At 39.9% G+C, this 17,006-nt stretch overlaps 1 protein-coding gene across 1 annotated transcript in view; it reads right to left on the bottom strand.

Moving 5' to 3' along the window:
• Positions 1–295: 295 nt before the first annotated feature.
• The window catches only part of BMP3 (bone morphogenetic protein 3), a 33,228-nt gene continuing 16,517 nt past the window's right edge, over positions 296–17,006 (bottom strand). The window contains exon 3 of the mRNA XM_090036919.1: positions 296–8,340. Within this exon, the coding sequence (XP_089893045.1) occupies positions 8,149–8,340 (192 nt within the window). The 3' untranslated portion in view covers positions 296–8,148. The remainder of the gene's footprint in view (positions 8,341–17,006) is intronic.

Genomic DNA, 17,006 nt, shown 5'->3' with positions numbered 1-17,006 from the left:
AATCCAAAACCCACTGAAATGAAGGAACAGAATCTCTTGGACGTCTTTTGGCCTTGGATCAGACCCAACAACTGTTGTGTAGTGTATTATTGTCATACCGGGCAATATTAACTCAAATTCAAGTACCCACTCCCCACTAGTTCTTTATTTCATTTTATAAAAGCAACCTCAGCTTGGCTTGTCTTTGCAAATGTAAGCAGGAGATCACTGTGTTCCCAAGTGCTGCACACATCACAAGCAAGCACAGCATAAATGTTCCTTGGAAGGCTCAAGTACAAAAGGAAGAAATGAAAGGTCACATATAGTGATTTTATTATTATTTTTTCATCATTTGTAATGAAAGGTTTCCATTATGGAAGGGACCAGGCAAGCGTATACATACATCAGTAGTGAAACATGCCCTTCACAGGGTCACTGCAATGTGTTCTTGTGATCTTGACCAATCATTTCATCTGGCAACTCTAGTGAAAACTGTTTTGCCTTAACAATGTTGAAAGAGGGAAATATTAGAATACAAGAGAATAATAGTCAGAAAATAAATTAAAAGCATCTGTAAAAGTTTCTTTCTATATACAAATAAGATGGGTTTTTCTTTGCAGTTTTTATTTCTTACTGACACTATTCAAGCTTTAACTTCTAAACTGAAAGCATTTACAAAGGTTATTTTTACAAGAAGAGGATAGCATGATAAAAGGACAAAGTCTGCTGAGCCTCTGCCAAGAGATGGGAGGTTTAAGGCATTGCACCCCCAATCCTGCACTCAGCTCTGCATGGACAAAGGGAACTTTGGAGGCACTTGGCACCCCTTGGAAGGGGCTCAACAACCTATCAGTTAGGTCCCTCAATGACATCTGTTTAGGGTAAAACAGCCTACCTTACAATTCTACTCAGGGGAATAGTCTCATTGGGTTTAATGGGACTACTCTCATACGTGAAGACACGCATATACATTTCTTGGAGAGCTTGTTTATGCTTCATGCTATATATTACACTTCCTATGAGATTCCTCATTTACCTTAGAAGGGTGGGGTTTCCAAGAACTCTTGGCATTGACAGCTCAGTCTACTTCCAAATGGTCACTTGAGATCAAAGTGAAGCCAATGCTATGTGATTTTGAAATTCTGACCCAAAATTCACATTTGTATAGTTTTATCCATGTTTTGAGTTAGCCACAAAAATTCTGCACTGACATTAGATGCCACTTTTTAGCAGGGAGGTAGAGCCATTTATCAATGCATAAAATTACCATAATGAAGGAAAGCGGACTAAATAGGATTTTTGTCAGAGCAATATAAATACTTGGAAAAGTCATTTTAAGATCCATTCTGATATGTAGTTACAAAGAGAAATAATTTCCCATGTGATGAACAAATGGCTAATGATAGATGTCACTTTATTCAGAGGATTTCATTTAAAAATACAAATGCAAAATAAACTTTTTTGCTTATATATGATTACATGGAGTGGGTTTTTGATAAGGAAGAATGTATTTGTTATGGTAAAATTATGGGCATTGCACATTATGAATGTCTAGAAAGTATGAGTTGTCATATTAAAGCATAATGGAGGTGATTATTTTTCTTCCTTGTTGGTAGTGTGGCTTTTTGAATTCAGAGGCCTGGCCTGATCCTGATCTCAGTTAAACCAGAGTAATGTCTTTGAAGTCAGTGGATTTATCACAGTGAAAATTAGCATCTAATTAAAATTGGTCATAATACGTTTGCAAAAAACTTCCTTTTTATATGACAAAATATTTGTAAACAAGTCATAGGGGTTAGCTGAACTCAGAGGAGCTGTACCCACTTACACTATAAGCTGAATTTTGCCCAAATCAGTTGTACCAAGCAACTCTAGTTATGTGCCTGAATACATGACAACAAATTTTGGACATTAGCTACTGGTTGAAGCTAAGATGCTCCTGTCAGTAGTAGTATTCGATGTTTCCCCAGAGTCTTTTGGTAGAGATGAGCTGGGGAAAGGCCAAACACCTTGGTCAAAGAATTTCCTGCAGCCCTCGTAAATGAAGTTGGTAGCACAGCCAGTTCTAGTCTCTGACAGAGATGAGTACCATTGGTCTCCTATGGTGGCCAATAGCAAAATTCCTATTCACTTTAATGGGAAGATTCACGTGGATAAGAACTGTAGGAGTGGCATTTCCTTCATCCTTGATTATCACCAGCAGAACAGAAGGGGCCTCAAACCATGGAATTAGACCTTTAGAAAATGCCATGGACTTGAATTATGATCATCTTAAGAAATCAATAACCCTGCTAATTTCAGTGCATTTTGCCTTCATCAAGACTTGTTTTCTTAGTTTTCTCTTGCTGAACTCAAAGCTTTAATTTTCTATAGTTTATCCACCATTAAAAAATTGTGAACTTCTTGAAGCAGCAAACATCCTTTGTTACAAAAGGATTCCTCTAATCATTACAGGTAAAAGCTTTTAACTAACTTCAAGAGGTGTTTTATGAGATGTCATTCCTGCATCTTATTGGTGGAGTCCAAAGACTCCATTTTCCTGTGTGCCTCTGATTTTCAGGGAAGGAAAAGTAAAGCTAAAGCAATCTGAATTATATAGGACAATTAGCTAAATGCTTTAACTTATCTAAGGAAGCTCCCATTATGAATAGTCAGTTGCACTGCTTCTTAGAGCACTATGTCACTATGGGTTTTTTCAGTACATGAGCATAGAGCTTTGCTTTATTTTTTTCTCGCTACAAATATGGTGAGGGTAATGTTAAAGAAATGAAATTCTGAGATTCTAAGGTCACTGAAGTAGAAAACAAATGGATTTTTGAAATATATATATATGTCTCCATGGCATGATCTGGAACAACTGAGAATATGGGAAGGGGGCGAACGTTTAAGAGCCTCAAAGATAATTTCCCTTATTTTGTATTGTACTTTTCAGAATCTGAACTAGACCCAATAGCAAGACTACTGCTTTTCTTGTTTGAAAACCAGTTGAAGAATTGATGTACCCTTTGAAAGTTGATTTTCATATTCTGTGTTACGGAAATGGAAAGAAACAGATTGTTAAGCAGCCAAGGCCATACCTGCTCTGCTATGAAACCTTGAAACTAGCATTTTGATGTCTCTCTGTGAGCTCATCAGTGTCAAATAAGCAAACCTACTACAGAAGATGAAAACATTTTTTATAGTAAAAATAAATTCATACCTGCTATACCTCCACCAATTTTAATAAAGGTTGAATTTAGACAGTTCCATTAAACTAGCTGTGGATGTCAATAGTCCATCCAATACTGTCCAATACTTATACAGTAGTCAGTATATTTTTATTGTTGCTTTTATTTTCTATGATCAAAATGCAGGACCAGGTTCTCAGATAAAAACGGTGTAAGTTAAAAGACAGTATGTGACACAAGTGAGTTAGGACTAGACTGCTCTCAGTTACACCTCCTTCAAAGTTCCTCATACCAAACCCAGAATATTTGGGCACTTAATTCTCTTGGAGTCAATGGGAGCTAGGCACCCAAAATCTCTTTTTTGTCAGTGAGTCTATAAACTGGAAGCAAGAACCTGGAGTTTTGTAAGTTGAATAAGGCACAGCTACACGAGTACGACTAGCTAATGGGACTACAAACTGCTGTGTTGTGTGCTGAAGATAAATAGGGAACAGGCAAAGGTCAGGAGAGAAGCATTGCTCATGGGTCTGCTAGGTGATGCTTAGCTGCTATACGCATGGCTCTGTGTGTGTGTGTGTGTGTGTGTGTGTGTGTGTGTGCACGTGCATGAGAGAGAGAGATTGTAAGTCCTCTTGTGGATATATATTTGATTTGGGGAATACCTGTATGCAATGGTTTATTTCTGAATGTGCTGTGGCCTTCTTTTTCTACCCCATTCCTAGATGCTAGGAGGTTGGGTGTGCAGTCTTGCATATTTATCTTCTATTACCGTTCTGCATGGACTGGCCCTCTCCTTGTCTCAGCATGTCTTTGGAGCCACTACATAAGAAAGATCTGGAATGTCTCCATACACACCAGCAATGGGCATGGTAAAGAATAACTAATACTGCCAAAATTGTGCTGACTCCCGCAATGTTAATGGTGGGGTCATTTAAGGCTCTCTCTTCCTCCTCCTTCTCCTCCTATCCAGGTAGATCATGACAGGATGAATTTATCCTCCTTTCACTCTCAGCCTGTACTGTATTTATCCCAAGAACATAATGACCTTTCTTCCAACAGGCCATACACAGACTTCCTTTTGCATCATTACAGGATAACTAGCTGTCTTGTCTCCAGTTACACCTCCTGGTTGCCTAAATCACACCAGCCTAATGTGTTGTGTTCACTTTTTACACCATAGTAAGAACTGGGCCAGTTCTTGCCTACAACAGTACATTGCAGGCTTTGCTTGAGAATTCCCATTATCACTTGTGCAAACAGAAGTGAAATTTCTGTCTTGGTAAAACAGTCCTTTTCTTCATTTGAGGCGAATTAAATCAATAGCAAAAAATAATCACCATTCTTTAATAAAAAGTATATGAATGCTTTTGCCTCCCCCAATGCGATATATGTACAAAAATAATTTGAGATAACTGCATAACAATTCCTTACTGTTGAACCACTGTTAATATTTGCAGGCTTTTGGAATGCTTTGGAATGGCAAGTCATCCTTAAAGTAGCACTTGATATAAACTGTCAGTATTACAGTGTTCTTTGTAGGATAGACAAAAACAACTCTGGGCTAACTTCAGCCTTCTAGTAAGGTGAGCAGCTCCCACATTATCTTTAGTGAAACTGAAGTGCATGTATCTTAAAACAACTTAGCCTGTGGTGATGATTAAACATGCTGTAAGGGACAGGATTTGGAAAGAAGCGATGGCTACTAATCAATTGCCACTTAAACCTAAAGACAGACACTGGAATTATTGTCACACTTCCTGGGCTGCCCAATAAAACTGTACAAAAGCTATTTCTTCCTTGTAATTAATTATTAGATTTGGTTAGGTTTATTTTCGTTTAAATAGCAGCTATTGATGTACTTAATTTCTAAAATATGGATTTCTTTGCAGCTGAAGAAGCTTAATTAAAACAGTCTCCTTTTTTCCTTGAGAAAATTACCATGTATTAGCGACTGCCAATCACACAGTCAGTGGCAGACTCCCAAAGACTTCAGTGCATGAAGGATTGGACTAACACCAAAGAAATTGTAGGTAATCCCCACAGAGTGCAGACACTTGTGTACTTTGTTCCTCTGAACTCTCCTTAAAGCAAGTCTCTCTTCACAAGATCACACACATAAAGAATAACATGTAGATACAGGCTTTCTTTGTTATTGAGTGACAAGAGCTGTTCAGCAGCCTTTTTGTTTCTGGGGAATGGAAGGCTCTTTCTGTCTGCAACTGTCTTCTGTTTGCAGCACAAAATACAATTTTTTATAATTTTCAAACACATGTGAAACACCACATTTCATTTAAAATGTTTCTTCTATATGAAGGAGGTCAAATGACAGAGAATCCAGATAGGCATGGCTTATGAGCACAGATATCATCACACTTCCTTGTTTATTGACAGTTGTGGTCCTAAAGACTTCAGGTTCCATGAGGTCTCTGGAAAGGGAGTCTTTCTTACAGTTTACTCTGTAGGCCAAGATTTCTCTGAAGAACAGTTGGAATTTTAAGAAATCAGATCCTTAACTTGTGAGAATTGTTACAGCTTAACTGAAGCCAACAGAGCTATATTGATTTACACCATTTGGGAATCTGTCCCCAGAAGCACACCACTTGCACAAATCAGGAAGGGGTTTATATCAGGAAGCCTTTATATTCTTCTGGGTTTATTCCATAGTTCTCACCTCAGCAGCACTCCCACTGACTTCTAGTGGATCTTTGCCTGGTTACATTATAGACACTACAGGATATGTTCCTTCTTCTCTTCCACATCCCCTATCTCTTGCACATATGTGCACACACATTTCTCAAGTTTGCAAACACAACAGTATTAGTGACCAAATGGCACATTAAGAATAAACCGTTCATGCTATCTTGAAATAGCAGTGAAGCTGCAGGTAGGTGTCTACGTGATAAAATGTATTGTTGCTGCATTCAGTGCAGTGGGAATCTATTGATACTGTAGTATAGCTCTTAGTTGTTCTGAAAGCAGCAAGAGTACTCATTTGTTCTCAGTGTAGAGAACCTGAATATTTTCTGACCAGCATCTGGTTTCTAAAGTCAATGTGGAGATGAGTTTCACAAAAAAGTTACTTAAATTTGTTCAAAATAATTTTTCACACAAGCTAATTGTTCTTGAGAGATAGGAGTCTCTTTAAAAAGTGCTATTATATTTAGGTCATGTCCACTGGCATAATACCTCTGCCTGAGCAGAGCTGGGCAAATAATGTGTGAATGCTGCCCTGAATAAAGGGCCAAGCTCTCTGCAGTTGTTTTACACCATGCTGGATTCATTTTGCCAATTTTACCTGGTGACAGGACAGTTCACTGAAACAGCATATTGTAGGCATTTGTGAGAGAAAGCTCTCAAGGTATATATTTTAAACTGACAGTTTGAGTATCTTTACCAGACACATAGTTCTGAGGCTCTGCCAAGACTGGTAAATTACCAAGCCCAGCAGTAGCATCTTTAAACACATCATACATGTTGCTGTCCAACCTGGAAGCAGCAGTGTGAATTAATCTTTCACTACAACTCTACTCACTTGTGCAGCGTCTGGCCTGAGCAGTGTGGTGCACAGAACTCTTGTGATGCATTTGATGGCAATGCTGCTGGTCGTGGTACTTCTGCCATCTAGATGTGGCCTAAAAGCAACTTTTGTCCAGTATAGGAACTAAAACAATGCTATGTGACCTATGCAATCAAGACTAGCAAATGCAGACCAAATGTTGGTCAAAACATCACAGTGAAGTCCTCCCAATCAATCTGTGGATCAAGTTATGCAAATAATTTCACATAACAAATTTAAGACATCAGTCATTTCCTCATGGACTGTATAAGTAGCAAATTTACTACAGCCCAGATTATTATCTGGGCAGTTCACAACCTGCTCAATCTGTAGTGGTTTGCCAAGTAACAGGTGAGCCACAGAGCTGTTTGCTGTGGCTTTTACTTGAAAGGGCATCTCCATTTAGCTGAAGTTCAACATCAGTCCTCTATAGCTGCCTGGAGAAATGGTGCCTTTTAATATCAAAGCTGCAGTAATAAGTTGGAACAGTGGACTGGTCCTATGCAGCTGTTTGCTACAGCTATATATGATCCCCCTGGCCCTGAGCACCTCAGCCAGGGTTACAAACCCTCATCTTTGGAAACGTTATAGAACATAACTCCACAAACTATCCATGTTCTACCATGCTTGTTAGGAATTATTTGCTTAGCTGTGATGCTGAGCTATGATACCTCCATGTCACCAGGCTATATGATGACCAGTTTCTTACTGTTCTGTGGCATGAAACAAAAGCTTTGGTATGACATTACGAATTCACATGCAACACTGCTGTGATTTGCCCTTATCTAAACTGTGGGCAGGGGCATCATATTAGCTGAAATACAAAGAACATGCTAAACAAAAATGAATATACAGGTACAATCAATGATATGTCACATCAAAGAAACAAATGTCTATGTTGGATTTTCTAAGGCTCATAGGATGTCAGGTTTGCTTAGGTTATTTAGCACTTGCTGAGCTGTTCAGTAATTGAAGGCAGAAAGCCTGGTTTCAAACTGTATAACATATTTTTTAAACTCCCTTCCCGTTCATCACTAGAAAAATGGGGCCAACAATAGAACAGCTGCTGCCATTTTCAAAACCTCATACAAAAATAAATCAGCATGTCCTCCTGACAGTTCTAAAAACATCTTGAAGAGTCTTTGATAAAATTTCACTTTTCATTTGTATTTCAACAGAAATACTTAGTCCCAGTTGCCAAATCTTGCTTCTCAGTCAGTTTCAAAGGTGAATTAGTTTTACGCCTCCCCCCTTCCTCCCTCCCCCCACCTAGACATCTCCATTCAGCTTGCTCTTCACATTAGTCCTCTTTCTTATTCAGTTTTGCTCATATCCTTTTTCTTTTTTTTTCTGGAATGAAATGCATTGGCAGTGCAAACAAAAATATAGGAATAAAAAACATTGCAAAAGATGATGTTAAACAATTCAAAGGTTTCTTCTGGGCTGTTATCTGCATGCACAAGACTCCACTGTCATGTTGGGGTAAACCTTAAGCACCACATTCTTATTTTCATCAAAGAATAAGATGCTGAGGGAAGACATTTTGTCAGGAACACAGCATGGCTCAGGAATACCAGGAACAACCCCAACTGCTCTCACAATGCTCTGAATGGTGGCATGGTTTGATGGCTTCAAAGCCTGCAGAAAAAGGCCAAAAAAGTGGGTAAGAAAAAAAAGATAAATGCATGTTATCGAAAGCCACATAATTTTATTATGCTGAGCTACTTGTGACACAATGTAACAAAATTCCCTGAAGAAAGACCTTAAAGAGACAAAATGACTGGGTGACTGACATAATTCCAAGTGTCTAAATAAATTTAGTCCATTTTAAGTCGTCAGAATATATCCCCTGGGATAGCTACAGGGAATCCAAAGCCTGGGTTAATTTGACTGCCACTGGGTGTCACTGTTGCCCTAGAACTGCAATGGTGGGGGGGGTTGGTTTTTTTGAAAGGAATCAGGTTGCCCCTTAAATTCTTGCCTGGTATGCCCTTTCAAGAGACATGCCTCTCTTCTGGAGAGTGTTCTATAACATGTAGATAGGCTAAGATATTCCATACTGATATAAATTTAAATAGAGATGTCTGATACATGCAAACTTTAACTTAGTCATGAGACTAGTTTAACTAGGTGTAAAAATAAGGAAGTAACTCTTGCATGAACATAGTGTTCACTGGGCATGCAAAACAAGGGTAACTTGTTGAGAGATGGCAAGGTGCATGGGTGGTAAGAAAAGCATGAAGTATTATGAGTGTCTGGATAGCTCAAAGTAATGGCTCCTTTTATTATACCATTACTTTTCAGTCAGTTGGCGTGCTCATTAACTTGTTTTGCACACCTACCATATGCCAATCAGTCCAAATTAAATGGATTTATGTGCACTCATTTGTGCATTCATTTGTACTTCTACCAAATGTTGATTACTGGTGTCTCCACAGGAGTGGCAGCAAAAGGGCTCTGGAACAACTTGTCATAACTAGGCAGGTAGTCAAGGAGCTAGCTGTATTCCTGCCCTACCTTGTGGAGGCTGGGGAAGGGAGAGTGGAGGACTGTGGGATGCTGAAGATTCCCGAGACCCTCTGTAGCATTACATACAATTATCTACAAGTTACATATGGTGCTACAAAATGTGGCACTAAAACAGCATTTCTATTTGAAAGAAGCAAGTTTGAATGTGGTGCTACAGATGTCATCTGTAGAAAGAAAAATATTCAAAGTATTCCTGTCCTTGCAGAGGGTAAGCAACGCGTGGAGCATTCCACCCTTAACTGTAAGGTAATGATGAGTGAGCGTGCTCAGGCACAGACCCTCAAAGGTATTGAGGTATCAAATGCATGAGAGCTTCAGAGCTTTGCAAAAAGCACCAAACACCACCTGAGACCAGGATCTAGTCTTTGAACACAAAAACTTGACTTCTGCTTTTAGTTTTTTGCAGTGAAGTTCAATAAACTTAAAATTATAATGTTTTTAAAAGAGAATATAACTGCAACAGACTGATGGAGTATGTAAAAAAGGAACCCATGAATCCTAACAAGAGTTCTCTTTTTGTGGCTGGCAGCTTCTCAAAACATCTGAAAAAAACCTTTTCAAAATCATTGCAATCCAGGCTTGCAGGTCCTATAGAAAGGATAACTATAACTTTGTAAAATGCAAGTAAAATGCATGTAAAAACTATAGCAAGTAAAATGCATGTTCCTTGAAGTGTGAGGCCCAAAACTGGACACAGTACTCCAGGGAAGGCCTCACTAGTGCTGAAATGAGTGGAAGATTCACTTCCCTTGCTTTGAGAGAATACTACTGTTAATATAACCCAGGATGCTTTTGGCTTATATTCAGCTTATGATTTACCATATAACTTTGTTTTTATGAAAACTTGTTATTCCTCAACACATTTTATTGAGCTTTTTAAAGTTCCAGAACTTTCACAGAATGAGGTAAACGATAAGGTAGTGCTCTATTTTTCCTCCATGCGTGTTACTATGAATGAGCCTTCTGCACAAAGTCAAGAGAAACACATTATCTTACGTCTCCTAAGATCTCTGATGCTCAGACCAAATTTTGAAGGGGAAATATCAGGTTGATAAATATCCATGATGTTTACTGGGTTGGAATTTTTAAGTTTCAATATTCCATATTTATATTTAGTTCATCCCTTTTGGAGCCCTAAATTTATCTTCAGATGCCCTGTGACTCTGTTTCAGTTTCCTAAAGAGTGTGCATTTTCTTCCCTCCCACCTGCCTTGTGGCTTCCTTTGGTCAAGTTTGAAATTGCCAGACATAATTATATTGTACAAAAAAGAAAAGCAGCAATTCACTGGCTTGAGGCAGCATGCCAGTCCTGAATGGCTGAGGTTTTGCTGTGGCTGTTCAATAGAACTGACTTTGTTTGGGCGGGGTTTAAAATGGCAGTCCTTGATTTCCCTCTTTGGGCAGAACACTCAAAACTTTAATTGAGTACAGCTTTTTCTGCGTACTGATTCTAATGGTGCTCAGGACTGAAAAAAGGCTTTGCACTTACCAGTATAAGACAATATTCATTACCTACAGAAACATTCTGAATTACGCTCGTTGCAATTAATTAAGGCTCCTTACTTGGTTTCACAAAGTGCATTTAGCCTCTGATAGCCTGCTGGAATTGACAGGATCTAGTCAGTTCAAGGCTGCTTTAGAAGCCTTGAAACAGAGAGGTCCTAGTCATTTTCAAATCATGCCCTTACATGGAGTACAACTGTATTACAAAGTATACAGTGAGGCTGAGAGTTCCTAATGCACTGAAGCAGTTTTTGCACTTAACAGGTATGCAGGTAACTGATGTTTGTTTTAGTGTAAGCAACAGGTTATGAACTGGAAGGAGCATTACATTAATGCAGTTAACTGAATTATGCACTTATCCAATATCCATTTTACACTATGCTCCCACTGTCACCTGTGTGGGCTTGGTTCAGTGGATCATTGTCTAGCTAAAAGTCTCAATAAATGTGGCCCTTATCAGGTACTGAGTTAATCTATATGCTTTTTAAATATGTATACTCTTCTATACTCTTTCAGCCCTCCAAGTGTGGAGGCTCTCTTTGAAAAGGCACTCAGGCCTTGGAGTAAATCTGTCTGTTTAAAGTCAGTGTATAACTTCATTGAGCTTTAAAAATCTTGCCCTGAAGAGTTAAAATGGCATATGCCCTGCATAAGAGGTGTGAGGTCATCTTTGCTGCAAGCCAGCCTGTTCTGTCCAGTTCCAACTAATGAAAAGCAGGCAGAGATTTCACACATGAGATTTTCTATTGGATGGGGGAGTGGGAGTGGTGCAAGGTTGAAACCCAGCAAACTCCAAATGGCCAAGTCTGTGAAGGAGTCCAGCTGTGACGAGGGCTGCACCTGCTAAGCTGCATGCATCCTTGAGAGACTTGCTGCCTAGTTGAATTTCATTAGAGATGCATTAGGCGTGGGGAGAATGATGTAAGCTACAAACTTTCAATTCCTGACCTGGGAGAGTACGCTCTATGGTATTCTATAAGTCGCTCTATGGTATTCCTTAAGTCCAGCACATGTGGGTTTGACAGCACGCAAACCATGTAATTGAAATCAGGGAGATGGTAAAGCCAAAAATTTGGAGGTGGGGGGAAATAGACACATCTGTTGTTAATTACCCAACAGGTTGTCAACTTTAGTGGCCCATGCTGTGTGGAGCTCATTTCTCCCTCGCCAAGGGAGCAGTATATATCCATAGGCAAAGACGAATTTTTGGTATAACCTGACAGCTACAGTATCAATTTGCAGATGCTGTTTGCAGGTCTCATTAATGTCAACGGGAGTTGTCTGCACAGATCAAGAGTACTAAATGGCCCTGAAGTTGCTTGTTTCTTCTTTTCATTTATTGAATTTTCATTCCCACTGGAGAACAAGTGGATTTTGTTTTACATAATACAAAAAGATTAAGTTTTTAACACTACAGATGTGCACAACAAGCACAGTTTGGACCCCCCAAAATCAATGGGAATTTTGCAGTTGTCCCTCATGGAACCGAAAGCATGAAGTGGATTCAGTCATCTGCTTTCATCAGTAAGCTGTGTGTGCATGGCAAAGTAAATACAAAATTATTCCCAGATCTCAAAGTTTAAATAACATTAAGGCTAGGGACAGACATTACACATAAAATGGTTTAAATGATCAGGAACGAGTTTAAACCTGTAACAGAACATAAGTTCAGTGCACATAAATCAGTTTCAAAATGGCTGAAACTGGTTTAAGATGAACCCAGTGGAATGTGTACAGGTGACCCTTGCCATTCCTGGGGGATACGTTTTTGTATCCCCCATGAACGGTGAAATCCGCGAATAAGGCACTGAATTCATGAACTCTGTCTGTGTCCATGAACTCAGTGCTCCTAGCAGCTGGGGGGTGGGGGGGCATGGCTGCTTTTGTGACTGGAAGCACGGCGGCAGCAGCGGGGGCACAGCAGCTGCAAGCACGGAGCTCCCAAGGAGCTCCTTTAAGTGTATTTAAGAAGTGAGTTTGGCATTCATGAATATTTTAAACCGTGAATGCCAAACCTGCAAATAATGAGCGTTTCCTGTATCAGACTTGACTGATTTGGATCAAACCGGTTTATGCAATGTCTGTCCCAGACCCCCTCCTGGTTTAAGTTAAACCAGAATCCCCTAGCATCCCAGATAATTTGCAGCCCTGGGCTGGACTAGGTTGTGCTCTTTGTTCCAGAGAACAGGGCTGGCCCTGACCTTCTGCTCCCTGGCCAGAGCTCCGATGGAGACTGCAGGCACAGCAGGGTCTGCTTGGCTTCCCCCTCACCCCCACCCCCCACTGCTTGCCACTCAAGAAGGAATACCCCTCCCTCCCTCCCTCCCATCTCCCACAGTGCAGACCCCAGCCCCATGGACCCTAGGCATGTGGTATCCTAGCTAATGCTGAGAGGTGTTTGTGTGTGTGTGTCCAATTTCACTGGGACAAGCTGACAGAACAGTGTCTGCTTAGGGCTTTTTGGAGCTAATCAACAGACCAGCAGGTAATGTCTGTCCATTCCTTCCTTGGAAAAAGCTGTTCAAGAAGAGCTTGAACTAATGAGAGGCTTTTGTTTTGTTGATGGGCTGAGAAATGCTATATTATCAGCCCCTGCTGGCTCCCTTGCTTGTCAGGTTTGCAGGGAGTATAAAGAATGAAGAAGCAGGGAGAAGGAGATTGAAAAGTTCAGTATCATCAACAGATGCATGGACTACACCCCCCCGCCCCCTTTGCCTCAGACTGCAAGCCAGGGACTGGGATCTGGCAACACTCTTGCCCCTTGAGCAGTGAGCAGGGAAAAGTCTGGTACTGTACAGGCCTGGAGGTGGAGAGGCAGGGTTTAAACCCCTCCCTAATCAGAGGTCCTGCCCAGACCTGGCCATGCCCCATCTCTGCTCAGCACTGTAGAAAGGAAGGGAGGATGGCTCTAGCACTCCCTGGCGCCTAGTCTGAGCCACTGCAGACATGTGCCTGCATTTCTTCATTCTGGAGGCAATGTCTGTACAGTTGCAAACCAGTTCAACCTAGGCAGGTTAGACTAATCTGCAAAGATTGAATCAATTCAGGCTTTCTGAATGTCTCTCCCTTGTCTCACGGTCCAGTCCCACATGCCTCAGATATCCAGATTTTGGGAGTTTTGCATGAAGAAGAAATTTATGACCAAGCCTTTTATAAAATATTTAGAGAGGAAAGATGGTCTTATAGTACTGGACTAGCTGAACAAGTCCTGGATTTTGGTCATGACTGTCACAGGCTTCCTGCCTGGCACAGATAAAGTTATTTAACCTCTCTCTGCTTTATTTGTCCAACTGAAAAATGGGGATATTTGTTGTTCTCTTGTCTAGTTGGATTGTAAGCTTTTCTAAAGAACTAATCTCAGGACTTCCAGGAATAACTGCAGTGTAAATAATAAAATTACAATGCAGTGTATTTAGTTTTAAGGATTAATATCTGATTTAAATCAATCAAATACTTCTGAGGTTCAGCAAATTAGCACCTATTTTCACTGGGGATGAGTTTGACCTAAATGTTTAAAGAAGCCTGATAGTATACTATGATTTTTTAGGCAAACTGTCTGAAGATAGGAAATTTAAAAGGTGAAACTAATGCTTCAGTCACATAATGGGCTGGTCACAAAAGGGTATGGACAGATGTACATTTGGAACTGTTTCAAAAATGGAAAAGAGAACTCTCACTCTGAACCAGGTAGAGGTTGTTATGTTTTAGCAATTTAATTTACACGAGCTGGGGACAACAGCAGAACAGCTACAGCTCAAAAACCACTTCATCCAAGGCTGAAGTTGGAGAAATTTTGCTTCATATGTATCCCTCCTCCCCCAGCCGCTGCCCTCTTCTGCACTTCTGCCCAGGTAACTTAGAACATATCAGCTGCTGCACCTTCCCAATCAGCAGCCCCACCTTTTGAAATGACTCCAACGATATACTTGTTCATACCCAAAACTCCATTTTGGAGGGCAGTAAGCACTGCATCTCTCTATAACTTAAACTCTCAGACAGCAAAGCATTAGAACAAGTTAATCTTCCCTTTCCCTCAAAACCACTGAGGAACCAAGTACTCACAGTAAAGTACTATCAGATCAGGATTAGAGGAGTTCATACCTATGTGGCAGTTACTTTTCACTGCCTGAGGTACAAGGCCATTGGAATCAGGCCCCTGGGCTATGAAATGTTTAAGGGACCCTCTGGATGCTGTATCAAGAAGGTGCCATGCAAAGAAAATGTACAGGCAACCCCTTCTTAGCGCTCTTAATTGGTTCCTGAAAACCAAGAGTTAAATGAAAGGCGCATTAAATGAAACTGAAAGTATCTGATGACCCAAGATGGCAATTGCAATTGTTTTTAATGACTCAAGATGGTGACCATGAGTGTTATAATGAAACTCGCTGAGAGCTAAGTGAAATCAGGTATCAATTTAAAATGAGTGTTATAGTGAAATAGCACTAAGCGAAACAGCATTAAGTGGGTTTGCCTGTACATTGGCTATTTTTTCTGGGGTTTGTCAGTGGGTGTCCCTCAAAGAAGGCACTTTATGCTTTTGCTATTGAACCCTCCATATCTTAAAAATTGATTATGATCTCTGAAGAGAAACTAGCTCACTTTGTTATATTAATGGGCATTTACAATTAGCTCTGAGTGGAACTGACAGAAATACTTGCTAGTAACCTGATTGTTGACTTGAAATGAATACAGGAGGCCAGTACTAGGTGCTTCTGACCCCCACCTCTGAATATACTTATGCATTCAGTATATACTTTAAAATATATACTCAGGCATATTGAAAGTTCATTCATTCCAGAAGTTGCATGTCTTTAGGCCCATTTGTTCAATCCAGAGTCCAATGAAATCAATGATAGTCTTCCCATTCAGTAGGCTTTAGATAGGCTCGCTTTGGATAGATGCAATTTACCTGCCACAAAGAAATGGCTCCCTCTTTAAAGCCATCACAATCCCATCTGTTAAATATATATTTTTGTATAAAGACCAATTTTAGAAAGGTATCTTACTTAGGGGATGAGAAATAAGGCAGAAGGTACAGTAAGGTAGCACCACCTCTAACTGGTTGAGAGAGTCATAAGCCTTCATAAGCAATGACCTGCTTCATCAGATGCTAAGAATGACAGACTGGCAGAAAGAAAATATTTTATACAGAAATGAATTTGACTGGGAGGGAATACTGCTAAAAGAGGATGGGAATGGTATCACTCTACCAAAGGCCAGATCCTGTGAGCTGCTCAGAAGCCTCAGCTCCCATTGACTTCACTGAGAAGTAACAGCACTAAAGCCCAGATGCTCACTTTTTTTGGTTCCTAACTCCCACTGAAAGCACCTACAAGGAGATATTCAGAACCTCACAGAATGAGTTCATATTAAAGAGCATATAAAGAACTGGTATAGTTAACTATATAAGTGGGGCTGACACATCAAGTGCAGTGGTGTTTACTGAGGAGAATGTATTCTTTTATATACAGTGCATATAAGGCAATAGGACAATTTCTATTGACTTCAATGCTTATCAATTACAATATAACCAGCTGTTGACCTTTTCAGCGTTGGCTTTGTTGCCTTCAATTGTTAGTCCATTTACATGGCTCACACTATACACAGATTCATTTAAAGGGTAGAACAGTTTTAGACAAAAATAAGCAGCTTGTATCATTCTTTTTTTTAATATTGTTTTTGTTTTTATAGTCCTATAAACTAACCAAACGGATTTATTTCAGGTAGTGCTTTGTGTGTGTGCACGTATGCGTCTAAGAATTATTTGCTCCTGAGCCAAGATCTATCCCCAAAGCAAAGCAGACTTTTACATTTGAGATTACAAAGCTTATAAACAAGCTTGAAATGGGAAGTGCTGACACAGTTTTAAATTATAGTAGTGCCCCATGCATCACTCTGGTTAACGCCCTTAGAGTTAGGATGGAAAAAGTCCAGGTCAAATTTCTGTTAAAGTGAAAGGTTTGTTTCAAACCCATACGTTGGGCTATGACAAAGTGTGGATGGTAATCAATCATAAAACAAGGAGCAAAGCTGTACCCACTTTGAGAGAGAAGCTTAAAAGGCACAGCAGAATGTGTTTCAATGGTAGTAAAATAATCTCATCGTTTTCCTTCTGTGTGCCTAACAAAAGCAGAAGAACCAAAGACTGTCTTTTCAGATTTAGGGGCAAACCTGATTCAAGCAACTGTCCTGATCACACTTCCTGATGAGGCTAATAGCAAACCAAATTAGCTGTATTATAATAATCTGTCTCTGTTTTATAGAGTGCCATT

Source organism: Crocodylus siamensis, chromosome 2 (assembly GCF_052110815.1).
Source record: "Crocodylus siamensis isolate JL-2025a chromosome 2, ASM5211081v1, whole genome shotgun sequence".
In the NCBI taxonomy this organism is placed as follows: domain Eukaryota; kingdom Metazoa; phylum Chordata; order Crocodylia; family Crocodylidae; genus Crocodylus; species Crocodylus siamensis.
Note: the sequence above shows the minus strand (reverse complement) of the source record. Positions and strands in the feature narration are given on the sequence as shown.